The sequence below is a fragment of the Podarcis muralis genome, chromosome 1 (assembly GCF_964188315.1).
Source record: "Podarcis muralis chromosome 1, rPodMur119.hap1.1, whole genome shotgun sequence".
Lineage (NCBI taxonomy): Eukaryota > Metazoa > Chordata > Lepidosauria > Squamata > Lacertidae > Podarcis > Podarcis muralis.
In genome coordinates this window covers 78519497-78540107 of record NC_135655.1, presented here as the reverse complement: position 1 = coordinate 78540107, position 20611 = coordinate 78519497, and the positions used below count along the sequence as shown (strand labels likewise).

General features: G+C 44.0%; 1 protein-coding gene and 1 long non-coding RNA gene across 5 annotated transcripts in view; one reads left to right on the top strand and one right to left on the bottom strand.

Moving 5' to 3' along the window:
* LOC114600326 (uncharacterized) overlaps window positions 1-2582 on the bottom strand; it is a 73795-nt gene extending 71213 nt beyond the window's left edge. For all 4 annotated transcript variants that reach the window (XR_013393764.1, XR_013393765.1, XR_013393759.1 and 1 more), the window contains exon 1: window positions 2444-2582. This is a non-coding gene — a long non-coding RNA (uncharacterized LOC114600326). The remainder of the gene's footprint in view (window positions 1-2443) is intronic.
* PKP3 (plakophilin 3) overlaps window positions 1812-20611 on the top strand; it is a 48839-nt gene continuing 30039 nt past the window's right edge. The window contains exon 1 of the mRNA XM_028736247.2: window positions 1812-2858. Within this exon, the coding sequence (XP_028592080.2) occupies window positions 2633-2858 (226 nt within the window). The 5' untranslated portion in view covers window positions 1812-2632. The remainder of the gene's footprint in view (window positions 2859-20611) is intronic.

Sequence of the window (20611 nt, the reverse complement as noted above, 5' to 3'; positions counted from 1 at the left end):
AGGGAAATGCCCAATTAGCCTTTAGCACAGTCCTGGGAACTGCTGAGTATTAATCCTTGCTCCGCTTCCGACTGATGAATTGCTCCACATTGCGTGCCTCAGTTTCCCACTAGTTAACAGAGGGACACTTCTTCTTAATGAGGTCTCCTTAATTTGGGAGTGCTTTTTTAACTCAGAGGATTATTCATACTTTAGTCACAGAGCATTTATTAGCTGGAAACTCAGCATCGCCTATGCTGGGCTGTGCAGAATTTTAAAAGCTAAGCTGGGCTGGGCTGGGCTATTACAATGATTAACGCTACACACGTCCAGAGAGTCTTTCATCTGGACATCTGACAGAGCTTCACAAACGCTAGTTAATTATTATTTGGTGAGAGACCACCCAAGGGAAAACCATCATATGGAACGCTGTGTGTCTTGATTATTGTCCCCTGCAAGCCTCAAGGCAGGCGTACTTACAAGAGGAATATGCTGCTTCCCTGAGAGATAAATAAGCCAGCTGAGGACTGTGCAAGAGGAGAGTGAATGGTTTGTTTCTATTAACTGGTAGTCAGATAGTATTGTTAGCATTTGGGCCATCCTCATGTCCGACTGTCTCACTGCACTTGCTGTCCTTCATATGCAAAATAAAGGCAGTCTCTTTAGTTCCTGGTGCATCTAGCCCACAAGCATAGGCAAACTTGGCCCTCCTGATCTAGCCCATTAAAAGGCTGTAATAATAAGCCGAAAGTCTTTTTCAAGTCTACCAAGCCTATGGAAGTGCTGATGCTAGCAATGACCAATTACCTTGATTGATTGGCATATACAGAGAGTAAAAGTATGGGCTATACTTAAGCCCATTTGCTCTCACATGGTATATTCTGTGTACTGCTAAGGTCTATAGAGCATTCTTTTTTAAAGAGTTGGGCATCTTTTTTCTTAAGGCTTCAACAGTTTTGAGGAATGGATAAGACTTTCCCTTGTGAGCACAGTCACAGTCTGCATCTATTTCACTTGCTATCCCGTTAAAGTAGAAAGGAACAGACATAATGCTATACAGGTGGTAGACAGGGCAAACAGGTCCAGTAACAGAAAAAGAATCTCACCAACATAAAATCACCAAATGCCTCTCCCTAAGAGTAAAAATATTATAATAGTAATAATTTAAGGAACTGGCTATTTGCTGCCATTTGACGACACCTTAAATTAGCTGCCTGAAGCAGGTGCCACACCCTGGCTAATAGTAGGGCGAGCAGCCCTGGAACTGTATGATTCAGCAGTGATCCATGACCCTGAGTGGTGAATGGGGAACCCCTCCCACATTCCTTCCAGCCAATCAGCAATGTCTGTTGCTTGTAACATCCAGGAGATACTTGGGGAAGGGTCGAAGCTCAGTGGTACAGCATCTGCCTTATACAAAGAAGGTCCTAGTTTTGATCTCCAGGTAGGACTGGGAAGACTTGCCCCAAACCCTGGAGAGCTGCTGCCAGTCAGTGTAGACAATACTGAGCTAGACGGACAAGTGGTCTGACTCTGTATAAGGCCTATATACTCTGGTGAAGAAAATGACGGGGGAGGAAAGGCCACAGCTGGCATGACTTGCTCACCCACTGTCTCTCCCTGGCTGCAGCCATGGCACAGAATGTGCCTGTGTAGCTGAGCCTCACACTCTGCATGCTCTAGAGGTGCCTCCTGGGACTCTGGGTGAGCAGGAGGAGGAGCCTGGATTGAGCTTCTGGACTTTGGCCTGCCTCTATCCCTTCTCCCGCTCAGCTCCCAAGGCAGCAGCTCAGTGGTTGGAATGTACAGGCTGTTAAGTTACTTCACAAGCTGGGAGGGAACAAAGCTGGGTTCGGCCGAGGCGTGTTCGTTCCTTGTTTTGCTGCACTTTTGTTGACACGGGGCTCTGCCAGAACCGGGGGAGCTCTGTTTTCGCGGAATGGAGAAGGTGTAACAAAAAGAGAGGAGAGCGGGATGGCACCACGGCCTACAGCCCTCTATCTCTAGGCACACAAACGCACACCCTTCAAGAACCCTGGAGGCACCGCACCCATAACCGCTTTTGCCAGTTTACACAGCTGAGGGCGAGGTGTGGGGCAGGGCAGGGCCAAGGCCAGGCCAGTTCGTGCATCTTTGGAATTCCACCTTAAAGGCACCGCTTTGCCCAACGCCTCACCTGCTTAAGGTGGAAGCGGCCGACCTGCTGCTCTGCCTCCCGGCTGATCTCAGTTGCTAGGGAGAGAGAGGGGTGGAATCACGTAGGTGTGTCACCACCAGCGCAGAGAAGGAAAGGAAAGTCCCAGGAAACCAAACGACGCTTGCAAGAAGACCGGGGATGGCGTGGAGGAGGAGGCGGGTGTATGTGTGGGCGCGCTCCCTGAATGAAGAAACTTTTTTTTTTGTATACTAAGGAAGTCAGAGGGAGGGCCCGACAGACTCACCTGTGAATAAGCGCGCAACTTACCTGGCGCGTCAAAGCGCCATTTGGGCGCAGAGAAGAGGGCGCAGGAGGAGCGGAAGGGCTGCTCCAAGCCCTCGCGAGGAACTTCCCCTCAGCCCACACAGAGTTCCTGGCAGGCGCGGGGAAGGGGCGGGTTGACCCGGAGGAAGAGCCGGGCTGTTTTTCACGTGCGCGCCTGGCCCAGCAGCCAGCATGCAGGAGAATAACTTCTTCTTGTCGGCTCTGCAGCCGGAGGATGGCGTGTGCTCCTTGGCGCTGCCCTCGGACAAGCAGCTGGACAGGAAGAGCGAGGCCCCCGACGCCGCCGAGGGGTTCAAGAGCGCCCGGGTGCAGGAGCAGGTCCGCATGAGGATGCTGCAGAAGAGCCACTCGACTCCCAGGACCAACGGAGCAATGCTGGACTACGCGGAGCTGAAAGGTAGGCGAGGGGAGAAATGAAACTGGGCAAAGGTTGTTCGCTGCAGAGGGGCGTCAGGTGGTAGAAAGAAACCTTTGGGTCGATTGCGTGGGAATTGTGAAGGGTCGGTATTAAACTACGTTTGACTCAGAGTAGACCCACAGAAATGAATGCACATGACTCAGGCTCATTGATTTCAGTAGGTCTGCTGTGAGTAAAAATTAGTTGGATGCCACCCATTATCTAGGAAATTGTTGCAATGTTCTGGTGAGGTAAGTCAGCGTTGCTATTCTCATTAGGCTGAGAAAACAGTTGCTTGGTGGAGGCCACCCCTGGGGAGTTCAAGGGTGAGGTGAGATGGGAACTTCAGGGCCTCCCAGCTCAAAGCTCGCCACTCCTAACCCTCTCTCCTGTTTGTTGTGCGAACTCTTCTAACTCTGGCGGTGCAGCTGCATTAATCAAACCGTGTGATAAAATGGCACCAGGCAAAAAAGTGCAGTGGAGGAGTTAGCCCAGCTGTGTTGTTGATTCAGATGCTTCAACCAGGAATATGCCCTTGTTGGGGTGGTTGCAGGCTTAGTCAGCCAGTGTGGTAGGTTTATATGCTAACTATCGTAGACAGAAGGAGAAACTGTCGCCAATAGTTTTTATGATAATAATAGGGCTGTGTTACCAAGACAGCTTCCTCTCTGGGAAGGTGGTGTGGACCTTCTCAAAGGTTTAGTCTGGGTCACACTCAAGATACGCAGGCCAGACAAAGGTTAGTCACAACTGAGAATGACTAAGTGAGATAGCAGCAGAATTCTCCTCTCCAGCAATTTGCCTTGCCCCATAGATTTAATCAGACATGAGATTCAGTCAAATATCCCCCACACCTTGCTCTCGGTTTCTCCAGCTGTTTACTATGCAAGTAATTCCTACTAGTTATTTGCCTCCTGCTGCTGTCTGCAAAACAATCATTCTTCCTGGAGCCACTGTGCCTATGGTAACATTATGCTAACCTTACCAGCCTAGTTTGGACTACTACTTTGCAGCTTTTATGTTGTTTATTTTACATTTATATTCCAGCCAAGGATCTCAAGGTGTGTGGTGTGGTTCTCCTCTTCCCCATTTTACCTCGCAACAACCCTGTGGGGTAGGTTAGGCTGAGAGATAGTGACTGGCCTATGGTTACACAGTGAGCTTCATGGCTGAGTGGGGATTTGAACTCTGGCCTCCCAGGTCCTCGTCCAACACGCTAACCACTGCACCACACACAGGGAAGCAACCCTGGTTCTGCGGACAATTGTCTCACTTAAATAATTGGCTCCAGTGAGCTTGATGGCTGAGCAGGATATGGATTTGAACTTGAGCTTTCCATGCTCTACTGATAACTATCCATTTCCTCACACTGAGTTAGAAGAGAGATGGAGCAAGCATCTTTCAACAGCAGGGTTCACACACTGCATTTCCTGAGTCATCCTGAGAAAGGTGCTGCACCTATAACAGCTGTGTGACAGGCAAAAATTCATCTGATGCAGTTTTCACCACCCACAGTACCACTAAACTGAAGATGCTTGCGCTGCTGTAATGCCTGCTAGTCGAGTAGCTAACAGAAGGCCTCTGCTGGAGATGGGGAGATGTCACCTCTCTTCAGTAGAATTATAGTCTTGAAATCCTTCCAGTTTCCTTGATGGCACCAGTGACAATTATGCTGCATTTAATTACTAGACTCTCCTCTGCCACACCCACAAAAGTGTTTTGGAAGGAACCAAGTGGGTCTCTTTACATGGAAGCTGGACATATTTTAGTTCTGCTCCCACTTCTTGTTTTTCACTGCTGCATTTGGAGACCTAGATTGCAATCCAGAGATTAGGAGAGGTCACTTGTAATTTATGACCCCCTATCAGGTTGACGTATTCCATTCATGTAAACGCCCTGCCACAAACGCCAGGGCAGGGTTCCAGTACGGTACAAAGTTTCCTTTGCTTGCAGAGTCAGACTGTTTCCTCTTTCAGGTGCTGGCTAAACAATAGAGGTAGAAAGTTTCTCACAAGAACCTAAGAGTTTGTTGTTTAGTCGTTCAGTCGTGTCCAACTCTTCGTGACCCCATGGACCAGAGAACGCCAGGCACTCCTGTCTTCCACTGCCTCCCACAGTTTGGTCAAACTCATGCTGGTAGCTTTGAGAACACTGTCCAGCCATCTTGTCCTCTGTTGTCTCCTTGTGCCCTCAATCTTTCCCAACATCAGGGTCTTAGTTTGGGATTTTCTTCCTTACGTTACTTGTGATTCTGCCTCAACGGCCTCGGTGTATTTTACCAGTTGGAAATAATTCTCAGTTCATTGCCTATGTCAAAATGCAGCTAAATGCAACCGGGAGGCCAGAGTTTAAACCTCCACTCAGTCATAAAGCTCACTGGGCAGCTTAAGGCAAATCGCTCTCTCTTAGCCTAATATAAGTCGTAGGGATGTTGTGAGGATTAAATTGTGCAGAGTAGAATCATGTGCACCAATAGTAATAATTTAACTTCTCAGTAGTGCATCTACGCAGGGGCAGGGGCATTGTATACACCTGTGGACTTCCAGGTGTTGCTGGACTACAACTCCCATTACCCCTGACCTTTGGCCATGCTGATGGGGTTAGAGTCCAGCAATGCCTGGAGGGTCACAGGTTAGCCACCCCTGCTTTATCAGGGTGTGATGGTGGATCCGTATGTAAAGTCAAAGGCACCGTTTACTGTTCTCCAGCCTTGGCAGTGCTGCAGTGAAGAGCGGGATAGAAGTGTTCAGTTAAGACCTTGGGTTACATTTGGTGCTGGTCTCAATGGTTTCTCCCTCATGAGCTAGTTTCAGTCTTGTCATTGTTTGACATCCCGTGAAATGGGAACAAGAACAGTTCCTGGAATCAAAGGCTCAATTAGCAGCTAACCTGCTTAACTATCTCTGCAATACTCAGAGATTACTATCTCTGCAATATGAGATTGCTGAATAGTGGCAGATCAACAACACTGGATGGTGTTACCATATAGCCTTTGAACTACACTGAGATTAATGATAGAACACCAGAGGGTAGGAAGCTCTTGGACACACCTGGAGCTCACTTTCTTGATGACTGCACCCACCCTTTGATCTGTCACTCTAGTTCTAATTGTGGAGTCTAGTCCTACACCCTGCACTGGTATGTCTGTCCTGTCCTATGCAATGCTGTCCTTTGGGCTGACAGGAGAAGGATGGGCCTACCTGAAAGGAGATCCCAGTTCCTGCCTGTAGTCCCACAATCCTACATGTCTCAGTGCAACCCATGGATCCTAAACAGGTTTGAAACCTTGTTAATTCAATGAAGGCATGAAACACTTCGATTTTGAGTTTGGGGAATTATACTGTTAAAGTCCTCCATTCCACCCTCCCTTTGTTAGGATTCTGTTGGACCTAAAATAGATATTCAAGGTGGCAGACACTGGTTCCTGCATCCAGACAAGGCTTCTTCTACATGTGCTTTTAGTCACTGCCCTGAGCCTGACAGAGTGGTGTGTCTTTAAGAGCTATAGAACAGGCAGAAATCCAATAGGAGCAGCTTAATTTTGTGTGGTGGGGAGTTAATTTAGGTCAACAATGTAACTTCCTAGTGGTTGGAATATTGTGCTGAGGCTTCTGAAAACTTGCTTTCCACAGCTTTAATGATGCACATGCTTTACCGTGTGATGTGGTCTTATATCCAAGAGAAGGAAAGCCACCATTCAGAGCGTACACACCTGCAGGTGAATCCCATTCAAATCATTGGGACTTCCGTCTGAGTAAACCTGGTTAAACTTGTGCTGTAAGGGTGTGTTCACATTAAAAGGTGCTCACACCTTGGCTAGAAACAAATTAGGGACAGCTTAAGGACCCCAATCAGTGTGGAGTAGGTTTGAGAAACAACAGCATCAAACAGAAGTACCTTAAAACAAGGTGCAGGGTGCATATGCATTTCTTGTGGACACAGTAAACTGAAGTGCTCTTAGACATCCAATCTGGGTATGGTGAAATTTGAAGTGTCTCATCCAGATCTATAGGATCTTTGTAACTTGAGCGCAGATCCTACAGGTCTGAATGAGCTATTGCAAATTTTACCATACCCAGAATGGAAAGCTGAAGTCCTTGCAAAACATCCTCTTCCCTCCTCTCATCAGTGATGGAGTTGAGGTGCCCTGATTCTTGTGCAGAAGATGTGGGGTAACTGGGGGTGGTTTCTCTCCCCTCCCCTCCTATGCCCTTTCCCATCTCTTCCCCTCCTTCAGGTAGAAGGTGGCACTGGCACTCTCTAGAGCTGATCCAATCTATTTAGGGAGAAGCACAGCCTAACCATGGTGTGCCTGCCCTAGGGAAGTGAGAGCAGATGTTGTATGCATCTGTAGAAACCTTGAAGCCTGGCGGTGGTGGCAACAGTGATAGAGACAGGAGAAGGGGCTGAGCAAAGTGGGGTAGAAGCTGCTGCAGGGGAGACGATGAGAGGTGCAGTAGAAGAGGCATGACTGTAATCAGAGCTGGAACATCCTGCCAGCTCTCCCAGCCACGCCTATCAAATTTCACAGGCAAGAAGCTACTGAATAACAATGGCCAAAACATGCCTCATCCTAGGGCAGCCTGTGCCAATCTGGCGCCCTCCAGATTTTGTCGGACTCCAACTCCCAGCTGTGCCGGCTGGGGATGATGGGAGTTGTGGTCCGAACACCATACGGAGGACAGAAGGTTGGCAAAAAGCTACCCTAGGGGGCTCATATGGACAAAGGGAAGTGAACTCTCCTGGCCTTCTCCCTTTGTTCAAATATGGCACCTTGTTATTCATGGTGGCGTTTTTCTTCTTCAGCACATATGCCTCTGGTTACGTCATAATCTAGCACAATTTTAGAGATGTGGAATATGTAAAAGTTAATAATAGGCACTTACATTTTTACCACATAAGTCTTTCCTCAGCAATCTTCAGATCTTTGCAATGGCAAAATAAAATTGGCAGTCCCTTTTTAAAAATTGCTTTTAGGACAGATTATGATCGTCCCTCCTGCTGTGACTCTTTTCATTGTGTGCTGTCTCATGTGCGTGCTGCCGCCTCTCCTCCTGCAACAGCGGGGCCTCGCCCTGGTCATAGCGATCATTATTCTGAGTCTGCTACTTCTTTTTTCAAGTGTCTGCTTCTTGGGCTGATTGGCTTTGTTGCCGTCTTCTCTTAGCCTTTATAGACTGAATGCTCCCTTGCCTTGCAATGCCTGTACAAAAGCACACCTCTAGTCAGTTGTTTTTTTTAAAAAACCCAGATAATAAGTGGCAAACAGCTCCTTGTTTTCACATCAAAGCCATGCCCTTTTATATGAAGCTTTTGCTTTATTATTGGGTTTTAAAAAATGTTTGGAAGCCCTGCAGAATGAACATATAGCCAAACTTCTGGGTTTTTTAAAACTGAGAAATATAACCAATTTGGTGTGCATAACACCCAGAAATTCATTTCTATCATCTGTGTCCTGAACGTAGTCTTAACACATGTAGGTGGATAATTGACTTACCAATGCTAGCATGTTTGTATATCATTAACACTACTTGTTGAATTGTCACTGTTGTTATTTTAGATTCATTTAAATCAGGCATAGGCAAACTCGGTCCTCGAGATGTTTTGAGACTACAATTCCCATCATCCCTGACCACTGGTCCTGGAGAGCCGAGTTTGCCTATGCTTGATTTAAAATTTTAATGCAGTTCTCACAGTCTGTATATATTGCATTTCATTTTCATGTGATCTCATTTTCCTCCCTCTTTTCAGTGTAACAAAACAATGTATTTCCAACACTTTGTTTCTTTCCTTGAGGCATTCCACGAGGATTTAGTGGGCACCATTAAATGGCTGGAAAATGTTTTGGACCTAGAACAAAATGTTGTAGTATGGAGTGCTCCTCCTTCAGTGTTCTAGGCAGGCAGCCATGCTCTTTGAAATACTTGACTTAATTCCCCACCCACGGGCTTTCCCATCCTGTCCCCCAGCCCCGTCCAACAGCATTCCATGCCCAGTGAAAAACAATCAGAGAGTCTTGTGGTTGTGGCAGAGGCTTCCACTGACCCAAGGCCACTTCATAAAATGCTGATGATGCAAGCTTAAGTCTACGAAAGCCATTATAAATGTTACTCATCTTTAAGGTGCCTCAAGATTATTTGATTGTTTGCACTGCAAGAGACTTAACATGGCAACCCCTTTGACTTTTTTATAATAAGAAAAAAAACTCCCATTGGTGCCAATTCTTTTTCCATTGGAAATAGCCTGAGCAAAAAGTGACACCTTCACCCCACTTTCCCCATGGCAACAACCACCTTTGTGAGTGGAGGTTCAATCGGCAGCTCTCGAGTTATTATACAATTCACCGAATGTTACAAATTTTAACTTGGGAAGAAAACTTTGCTGTTTTTCTGCGATGGTGGCCTGCAATGGTATTGTAAACTGTGGGCAAGTGACAGAGGGGGGCCCTACCTCTTGCTTTTGCGTACCTCTCTCCACCCATGTGCAACATTCCAAAGCTCCCTTTTCATGCATTCAGGAGTTCAAATGTAGGCCTGCTTGTGGGCAGTTTCTGGATTGCGCTGGTGGTTAAGGCATTGGAGGCTATAAGAGGGTATGTCAGGTGAAGGTCCAAGCGCTGTTTGCTTGAAGAGTCAACCACTCGAGCTTGTTGAGAACCGCTTCAGCCTGTTTCTGAGCTGGAGACACTAGGAGGGGCAATGGTGGGATGCATTCCAGACAGAGGTAGAGTGACAGCTGTACATAATTCATACTTCCTTTTTAGTCAGACACCATACATGATAAAGAAAGCAGCAGAATAGGAAAGGGAGGGAGAGAACTGCATACAGATATGCATCATTATGGTTGCTGGAATGCTCATAAAAATGTCTGCTATAGCCAGAGGCAGGTATAACACAGATTTGTATTTCTCCTATGTACATCTCAGCCCCTCTGACCTACAACATCCATGTTCTGTTAGCTCTAGGGTTCCCCCTGCCAACACGTTTGACAATGCATCTGAGTACTGTCTTGGGCAAGCTACTGTAAGTGTCCAATTGACTGGGACAATGGGGACCACAATGTACAAGGCTGAACTGAAACTGGTTGTGGAGACATCTGGACCCAAGTTCCTCATAACAGATGGATTGCAGGGCTGTGTGTACACACAGATATGAGAGCTGGGGTAGCATTGCAGACCGAAGAAGTCTACATTGTAGACTCTGCAGTTAAATCTAATCTTTGCCTCAAACTCATTAGGTGACCTTAGACAAGCCACTTGCTTTCAGCCAGAGCACCCTCATCCCAAACATCTGTAATGTGTGTAGAATGCAGGGCTTTTTTTCCAGCCAAAGCTGACCATGACACCCACCCCCAATTCTAAAATTTATGATTGGTGGCCTCTTCTTCAGTACTTCCTAACACCTGACATTTTATTTTCCAAAGTGATAGCATGCATGGTGGCATAGTAGCTGCTACAAGAAGGGGGGCAGTAGTGGTATCTGAATGTTTACACCTGCTTTATTTAACAGCTGAGATCAGAAGAAGTCTAGTTGTGTGCTGCCTCGAGTCTCCTATGAAACAAAGAGGAGAACCCTAGCAGGAGATTCATCCAGGGTTAATTATCTGAATCTACCAGTGACTCCTCCCCAAGAGGGAAAAGGGCTTGGCTTTTGCTAGTGCTGCTATTGTTTGTTAGCCTTACAAATGTATAAATTATGTAATGCTTCTACATCCTGATCCAACGCATCATTCAAAAACTAAGCTGTGTTGATTTCAGTGCAATTTACCTCTTAAGAGGCATAGCTTGCCTTTCGAAGTGCATAATAAATAAATAAAACATCCGGGGGTGATTACCTGTGTAAGAACCCTTGGCTCCTGTCCTTGTACTCCCAACACAGAAGAACTCTTTTTGCATTAAAGCACAAGTAGCTCTAGAAGTCTTAAAAGGAATATGAAAGAGAGGGATGTACAGCATAGCAACCACTTTTCACACAGTTCAACACTTATCGTAATGTGGCAATGCCTGGAAGCAATTATAATCTGTCCCAATTTTAGCTCTGTTGTTCCTTTGCCCTCACAACAGTCCTAAAGGGTAGGTTCTTATTGTGGCCTTGTTGCAGATGGGGGAACTGAAGCTTGGAAAACAGTGATTTGCTGAGCAGAGATTTTTGGCTGTGTACATACTCCCTTTTGCTCTGCATCCAGTGTGCTCCCCCCGCTGGTTTGAGAAACAGTGGACACACGATATTAGCCACAATCCAGATCTCTCCTGTATCTCTCTTATGAAGTATTCCATGTATTCTGTGCCCCCCCCCCCCCGGAACTGGCTCCAATCTTAATTGAGGAAAAATAACACCCTAGCTGTGTTTTAAGCCTGTAATATGTGCACAGTCTTAGATTCAGTTCCAAAATAAGAATTCTATCCATAGTTAGCAATAAGTGGTGAGAGAGTTCAAACCTGGCAGATGAAAAAATTGTAAGCTCCACACACTCACTACACACACACACACACACACACACACACACACGAATAAGTGCTCTCTTCTCCTCTGCAACAGACTAAGTCTGCAGATCAAAGGCAGACACTTCAAGAACAATTTACCTCTTTTATCTGAATCTTTGGCTGGCTGAAAGAAGTGGGGAGGGATGAACACAAGACCATATCTCAGTGTGTCCAACTGCTTAACAAGTGGGTCAGTTTAAAACCCATATAGCTGCAACTCCTGGGGGATTCAGAGCTAGGGCCATATATTCTTAAGGTATATTAAATAAAGCAGCTTATTTAATTGTTCAATAACTACTTCATAGTCATTCATTCTGGAATGGCTATCCATTCTATGAAAGCAATGTAGCAGGCTCTCACTTCAGTTGGCATGGGGCACTTTACCCAGTAGGACTGATTTTTACACCACTGTTACAGGGCAAAGGAAGTGCTGGGCATCATGTATAGACTCCAGGGTAACTAAAGGCTGACACTGAAGTGGAAGGTGGGTGCTTAATTAAAACAGGTTTCACAGCAGATCACATGGGCAGGTTCCTCCGCCAAAGGACGAACTTTGCTACTGAAATGGCGGGTAAACTTACAACATCAAGTGCTGTCTTAGTTCTCGGTTTCGTCCCTTCCCTCCTCTGTGTGTCATCTGGACTCTCCCCTTTTTTCTAATTTCCAAAGCATACATGTATGTTTATCCATTAATCTTTGATGTATTCATTAAAAGAAGAAAGGAAACTTTAAAAGAAGATGCATAATGCTGCTCTGGGGATAGGGTTTTGTTTTGCTTTTGGTGTTGTCATGGGTGCTGTATGCCGTTGGCTTCTGCTGCAAACTAGCAGAACTAGTTTTTTTTTTTTTTATAAAGTGCTTGACCTTGGAGAGGAGAGAGATGGGGCTCAGTGCAGTGAGGGCATTTCCAAACTAACCCAACTGCTCTAAAAAATTTTCTCCTATCTCCACTCCTAGTTAATTTAGCATGTGTGTGCTTTGTGTGAGCTGATCCAAACAGGCTTTTTGAAGTACGGCAAGATGAGGCAATGCCTAGGCTTTGTTGCACGATGGAGCTAAAATTAAAATCTCAGGGAACTTGGACCCAGCAGATGGAAGGATAGAGTTTATTTACGTATTTTGGGAAAAAATAATATACCGCCCACACATATAAAATGTCAAGGCGGCATGCAACACTATATGCAAATACAGTGAAACATATGATAAATAAAGAAAATAAAAAATAATAAAAAATTACCAGCTCGTTTATCACATCACCGCAAAATTCCTTGCATCCTGCCAAATTCTACTAACAACAATACTGTCATGTGCTGATGCTGTGGTACATTTTGGGGTGATTATAATTTTAAGTGCATGACACAAGTATTCGTTGCCAGCTGGAGCTGTTCTTTGCCTGGGGGTTGGCGGAGGATAGGGCAGAGGAAGAATACAGAGGCAGACTCTCTGAACCAATTGCAGAACCCTCAGCGGGAATATCAGATTTGACCCCGAACAACTCACCATCTCTGAATATTTGTGTTTTTGTCTTGATATTGGTAATTGGCCATAATAAAATGACTTGTACTTGGTGAAGTAAACAAATAATTGCAAATGTATTCAGAATTCTGCACCACCCCACGACTATACTTCCACTGCAAGGCACTCACAAACTAGCCTTGCTCTCCATTCATGCTTAGTGAAAGGCATGGAAAAGTTGCAGGTGATGGGCGCCATCATCCAACAAATGCCACAAACTCACTTGGGGCTTTTCAGTGACTGTGGAATGACTTGTTTGGATGGATTCAACCTTCCAAATCCTTTACTACATGGCAGTTGATTTATTTTCAAGGTCACTTCTTTGAGCAATAAAAATGACCATGAGAGCTGGGGGAAATAACATACCGTATATGAATGGCCTCTAAGGGGAATGCAGCTTCTGGGTTGGGATTTGCTCTCTCAGTCTCTTCAGGCAGCTGGACACACCAAATAGCACTAGCAAGAGTGGGCTGAAACTCAAACTCTCCCTCTGAGGGCTGTGTAAATTATACTTTGCCCCTGGTGTTATCATTTGTGCGACTGTGTGTACTTACTGGTGATAAGTGGGAATTCCACCTGTTTTGGCCCAAATGAATTATCTCCTCACATCTCCACATTAACTTTTCATAAGGAAGTCACTTACAACAAGGGTGACAGGATTGTAAAGGATACCTGAGCGCCAGGGACACAGTGTTGCTAAATACTTGTTGTCATTGTTATTTCTATGAGTATGCTACGGAAGTAAATAAATGTATAAAAACAAAATCTGTGAAAGCAGCTGCTCCACTATCCAGTACAGGATTTCAGAATGCAAATAGTGGATACTACATTTGAAGCACATCCCCCACCCACCGCCAGCTTGATTAATTCTGTGCACTGTGGGTTTTTAAGGGCTGCTAGGAATTGTAATTCTGTGATTTTGTGAGGGATAGACTACAGTGCCCAGAACTGTTTGAGAGAAAGAATGTGCTTTGAATGTGCTTTAAAGTTATCACGTATGTTCAAGAATAATAGGTAAGGCTTTTACTGGAAACTGAGTCAAATACGTCTGCCGGATTGTTTTTTCAGCTACCCTGTTTGTGGGAGCCACAAACACACCATGCAGTGAAGCCATAATGTGATACACACAACTTCTTCTCTTCTTCCCACCTCCCACAAGCTAGGAGACTCTCTCCATATAGTAGTTTCTGACCTGTCATCCCATACTGCTTCTCCTTTGTCAGCCGAAAGTTTCACAACATGTTGAATCCTGCTTGGGCCTGCAAGTGTATCTGATTTCCCCCCTGTTGTACTAAATTCCCTTTGGTTTTTGGTAGCACAAATTGTTGGCTTATCCAAATGGCGCTTAGCCTGCTCTAATCAATCATATAGTGAGTTCTACACTAACTTGTAGGTGGAATATTTGCTTACATAATTAGTTCGCCCTCCCCACTGCCAAGCCTACATATGCTCACAAGGGCTCTTTTGTTCATTTGTTTATTAACTTTCCCCCCTATCTATTCCCTACCTTTATATAAGTTATACAGAGTGGTTTATAAACTAAAATATTGTGTTGCAACAAATCCTTTAAAAATCATGATAACATAAAAAATAGTAAACATACTCCATGATTTCTTATAGATTTCTAAAATAAAATTTTCAGATTTGCGGGGAAACACTAGCCTGCATTGTGCCATGTCAGTTCTGGGCTCCTTCATAACTTTGTAAGTCTGCCCCCATGTTGATCCATAGCACTCTCTACCACCTCCATCTCTGCTGTATCTGTATCTTGTATATTGGGCATAAGACAACTTCTTCAGCACAGAAGGTTGCTTTGGAAAGGATGTTCAATGAGAAGAAAAAAAGCTGTTAACACCAGTCAGAACCAGTGTGGTGTTGTGTGGCTAGATCGATCTCTAGGCTTGAAGCCAGCTATCATGATCTCCCCATTTTTTAAAATGGGGGCACAGGAACAAGGGGTGTGGGTGGGGAAGGTTGCCTATTTCTTTGGAGCAGTACATGAGATGTGTATTTTTGTACATCTCTCCTTGCACTGTTTTCCTGATCAAAATCTTTCACACAGCTGCATTTGCCCTGCATGGGGAAAAATATAGGCACTTTCCGTCTTGCTTGGGGAGATAATTTCAGGAAAACGGTGCAGGAGGAAAGTCGTATGCATATACTCTGCTTCAAATAAATTGACAGCCCTCCCCCATCTACATTTTGCCTTTTAAATAACAAGTGATCCAATAGCAGATTATGCACATAATACGTAGCTAACCTTTGTGACTGGGGACATCTGGGTTTACATCACTGCTTAGCCATTATGCATGGACTTAACCTTCCTCACAGTGGTGATGCAAGGATAAACCAGACAACCTCCCAAGTATACTTCCTTGAGCAGCTTGGAGGAAGAATGAGACGCAGACATAACAAATAAAAATATTCAAGTAAAACAAGAAAGATATGGTCATTACTGAGGAATAAGCCACCCCATTTTCCTGCAACTGGAAAACTACATTTCTGATTGGCATATTGGGCAGAATTTATTGGTCACTTATTGGATGGGGAAAGTGGGCTGATGAGGAGGGAGGGATTTAATGAATCAAATCTGATTCATTGAAGAATAGGCTGGCTGGGACATAAATAGGTCTATTCTACTACTGTTGAAGCTGACAAATGATGAGGGGTGAAGAACAGGGGGCAAAGATGGCGAGAGGGAGAGGGAGAGGAAGGAGTTGAAGCAGGTGGAAGACAGGCTAGAGGCTATCCAAGATGGAAATATAGTCTGCCCCGCAAAGAGCTGGATCACTGAATAAGCTGAAGATTGGCAATGAGGCCGTATAAGGGCATTAAGGAATGAGGGGAATTCAGCAAGGAGCTTCTGGAGCTGTCCAGAGTGAGAACTGCCTGCAAAGCAAGCCTGTCTCAAAGGACTTGGAAGTGAGATTGACTGAGAAGACAGACTAAGCGGTATTAAGTTAAATAGGGTTAGGAACTAAGTTTTACCAGTCAGCCTTATGTAAACCTTTATAATTGTCATTTAAAGATACAGGAACCTTATTAGAGCAAATATAAGTATGTCTTAAAGCAATAGTAACAAACTGAAGTATAAAACTCGCCTTATTATACCTCTATATGTATAATAAATAAATATTTAATTATAAAAGAGTGTCTAGATGGTTTTGTACCACGTCTATCATATCATAGCTTCTGGGATATAGTTATCAGAACTATACAGTTTACTAATGCTAATATTTGGTGGTTAGAAAGTGAATAAATGAGAAATAAAATCTGGTCCTCCACATATAAAGTATACAGTGGGGTGTCTTGCTACACAGTCAAACAATATCTGGAGGGCCACAGGTTTCCCATCCTGCTCTAAGCCAGCCCCTTGAGCTAAAAAGTAGCTGCAAAACAAAGAATGCCACAGAGAAGGAAGGAGATACAGGTGTACCTCGGAGATATTATGGATTTGGTTCTAGGCCAGCACAATAAAGCAAATATTGCATTAAAGCAAGTCACACAATTTTATTTTATTTTTTGTTTCCTAGTGCATATAAATGTTATGTTTTCTCTATGCTGTAGGCTACTAAGCCAGGTCTGTTCCCCCGCCCCCATCATCAGGGGCAGGAGGGGAAAAGCCCAGGTCCAGCACTAGCCAGCTCCACTCCTGTAGCCAGAAGAAGGGTGGTAGCAGGGCGCTTCCTTCCCTTGGATGTGGCTGGGCTGCCTGCAGCTGCACCTGCATCCTTGTAAGGAGCAATATCTGTGAAGCACAATAAAGCAAAGCACAATAAATGAGGTGTGCCTGCATTAATGAGAAATGCTCAGATTTTATTTGCAGTTTTGAGCCTGGTTTGTGTCTCCTCCACTGCTGGGAAATCAGCCTCATCTGTCATTGGATTTATTTGGCAAACAGCTCCTAAATGATTATTCTTTTAACTTAGGGTCATGTTTGATAACTACACATGCAGCTGTTCAGTAAAATGGGAGGAATTTTCACTCTGAGCACTGCATTTCCTCTATAAAGCTTATCTTGTTTAGCTCAATAAGTTGAAAGCCTCTGCAGAAACAGACCTAGTTTCCTAATCATCTGGTATGAAGAGAGATTCCCCCACTTTACTTACATTTTATGGTAAGAGGACAATTTCTTTCAGAGGAGGAAAAACTGAGGGTGTCTTTATTGTGGTGCAACACTTAGGAAGGCTCACACATTCTTTAAGTGCTGACCTCATATGTTTCTAAGTAATGAATTAATTAGTATAACATGGAGACATGCAAGGTTAGTTTGCACAACCCTCTTTTCACTCCCATAGCAACTCCATTGGTTTAGTTTCGTCTTTGCACATAATAATTAGTTTTGATTTGTATAAGCATTACTCTAAATAGAGTTGTTATCACATGTCATGGAAGGCTTAGAGGGCATCCCAGTCAGGCAGCTAGATAAGAACATCATTGTCTCCAACAAGAACAGAATCAACAAAGGAAACTCTAGAAGCCATTTAGATTTAACTAAGTCCAATGCCACCTATTGACCAAACCAGAGAATGAGAGTTTCCACACAACATCCCTTCCTTATTTAAATAAACAATCAGTACATCAGTGCTGTTAAACTACTTGATAGTTCAGGTCTTCAGTCATTTACCTTGACAACTTCCAAATAACTCAGAGTAAGTAGTAGTTGTGACAGTAACATTGCTATTAGTTCTACTATGCAAACCCCAGAGTTTGCTTTTGGTGATTGCACCTTCTCAGTGATAGGAAGAAGATATCATCAGTTTCTGTTAAGTATTCCATGTTCACTCTCAGCAGAATATAATCAGGCTCTTGTGGGACTTTGTGACAAGGTGTCTGCTATGATCAATTGTTTTCTTGTAATATATTCTGCTACATGTTTTTTTCTTTAATCAAGGTCACAAAGGGATTATGGTCTGCGAATCTGAAAGAAGACAGATCACATAGGTATCTGTAAAAGTTTTTGCATGCCCAAACACTAGCAAAAAATTCTCAATTTTTTCATAATATTTTTTTCTGCTCTGGTTAGAGTTCTAGAGCAGAATGTGACTGGCATCCATTCTGAACCATGCAATTGTAATAGCACGCCTTCTAAATCTGCAGTTTCTTGCATCAGTGCTACCCATTGTAGGCTTGTGGCATCCTAAAACTAAGATTGGCGATCATCTCATTTATATTTTTAAAGGCAGCCCACAGAACTGATCCACAAAATCAGGAAGTAGTGGATTTCAATAATAGGTGTAGTGGTTGTTTATCTTTTGAAGTACTGTACAAATATCATCCTAGAAACTGAGTTCAGCATTCCCAGAAATTGTCTCAGTTCTGTAGCCTTCAGTGCTTTCAGTTCTTTGGTGGCATTTACCATCTCTAGGCATGGCTTTGTCCCTTGTTGTGTGATTAGTTGTCCAAGTAATTCAACTTCACCTTGATGAAAAATGCATTTCTCCTTGTTTATATTTAGTCCAGATTAATGGATCTTATTCCTGACAGTGACCAGTGTTTTGTCATGGTCTTTCTTCCACTGATGTACTCTGTATTAGAATGTCATTCAGGAAGACAATTACTCCTTTTATCTCTCTCAGGACTTCTGTCATCTTTGTTTAAAAAATCTAGGAAGCACTCGCAATTCCAAATGGTAAGCGCTGAAAACAAAATCTCCCAAAGGGTGTGATAAATCTAGTCAGTGTAGCAGTCTAGTTTGTCAAAGGTATTTGCTAGATACTAAAGTATCCTATTTGGAAAATACTTTGGTTCCTGTCTCTTTCGGGAGAAGGTCCTCTAGTGTTGCAGGTACATATTTTTCTCTCACTACAGCTTCATTAAGCTTTTACAAAATCTACACCTTTAATCATTGGTGCATTACACAAGATAGGCATGGTAGTTTCCTTAATTATGCAGTGTTGCTTTATCCTTTCCAGCTCCATTTCCCCTTTGTAGTCTAAATAAATGGTGATTCTTTGTGGTGTTTTGTATGCTATATGATTTGATACCTGAATTCTAGACACCCCTTTTGTTTCTCCCACTAGTTTTAGGAGTCCCATTCTAGCAGCTGTTCCTTGGTTGAGGAAATTGTCCATATTATGATCTCATATACACTAAACATAAACTGTGTGTGTGTGAGAGAGAGAGAGAGAGAGAGAGTTGGAGTACACAGAGAGAGAAAGGAAAGCGTAATAAGGGATTAATGTATGAAAATGGTATTCTTTAAAAAGAACAAAGGGTTTAAGGCTGCGGGTGCCAGTCACAAAATGGCTGCCATGGAGGTGTGACAGAACATAAAATGGCTCCTGTGGGAGAATATAGGCCAGACCAAGCTGGTGCAACCAGGAAGTGAGCAATAAGAGCAAATAGTCCCTCTTACATTATGGGTTTTTGAGGGGATATTTACTGATACCTTTTGAGGGTGTCATAGAAGGAACTGGTGGGCATATTGGTTCTCATGGGCATTGTGTTTGTGACCCCTGAGTTAAGTGACAGGCTTCACATAAATGGTGTTTCTTGCTTGGTAGTAGCAACTTTTTCCTCCCTCTTCTGAGCTGTGCATAGTGACCATTTGTATTGAAGCCTTATTTACCTAGGGATCCATCAGCCACGCCATCCCCGGACCTTGGAGGGAACAAAAGTACCAGGAAAGCAAAATCTTCTTTGGAGAAAAAGTTTATTGAAATCTGTCCACAGAAATATTCTGTACACAGAGACAGCCAGCTAGATAGCTCCTGAAAATACACTGGCTGTAAAGAAATACGCATCTACAGACTTCTTATACTCTTCTGAACACTCTCCCCCCTCCCATACCTTCTCAAATTATTCCCTTACATAGCACATCTATATTGCTTGCTAAACACATTTTATTGCTTGCTAAACATTCCCGTCTTTCTGCTAGCTAAGCATTTCCTCCCCTTTCCTTCGTACACGTGTCTTCATCTTTGCATTAGTAAGCATAAGGCAGGAAAAGGGGCCTCTTTAAGCAGCTGGGTAGGAAATGAACTTTTGACCTGCCCGCCAAATTTAGTAGGTCTGGTTAGTTACTGCTAACAGCAGCGGTTTCTTGCTAGCTGACTAGGCAGGAAACGACCTTCTGACCTGTAGCTAACATCAGCAGTTTCAGATAGCTGGTTAGACAGGAAACGGCCTCCTGACCTGTCTGATTTAGACTTTGCAAATAACTGCTGTCTTTGCTAACTGTCTGGCCGAAATTTGCAGAAGTAAGATTAGCTCAGAGATTTACTTAGGAATTTACTGCAGATAGTATTCACAAAGTACAGAGCTTAGAAAATATTGAGAGAAACCTTTCCCATCTCCCTTTAATTGAGAGAAACCTTTCCCATCTCCCTTTACTCCCTCCTCTTCTTTTGAACAATCTATTACTTAGATTCGTTCTGGGGTAGGGGTTTATAGTTTCTCATTACAGCAGTCACGTGAGGTCCCATCATGCGAGACATCATCTTTCCCATCATATTCTGCAAGCATTGCATCAAGCAGGGAATACAAAAGCAGAAAAGCAATAGAAGCATTATTGGGCCTATCACCATAGTAAATATCCTCCCCATCCATCCACCTGGGAAGATGCTATCCAACCAAGACATATCCCAGCCCTCCCAAGTTTGTACAGGGACATATGCTACCTTTTCAATGCTTGCTGCCAGATCACGGATAGCCTCGCCATGGACTGAAATGTTGAAACAACATGCTCCATTTCAGCCATTTGTAACCACCTATTGTAGGAGTTATGGGCACCCCATTCAGTCATTAAACGGGA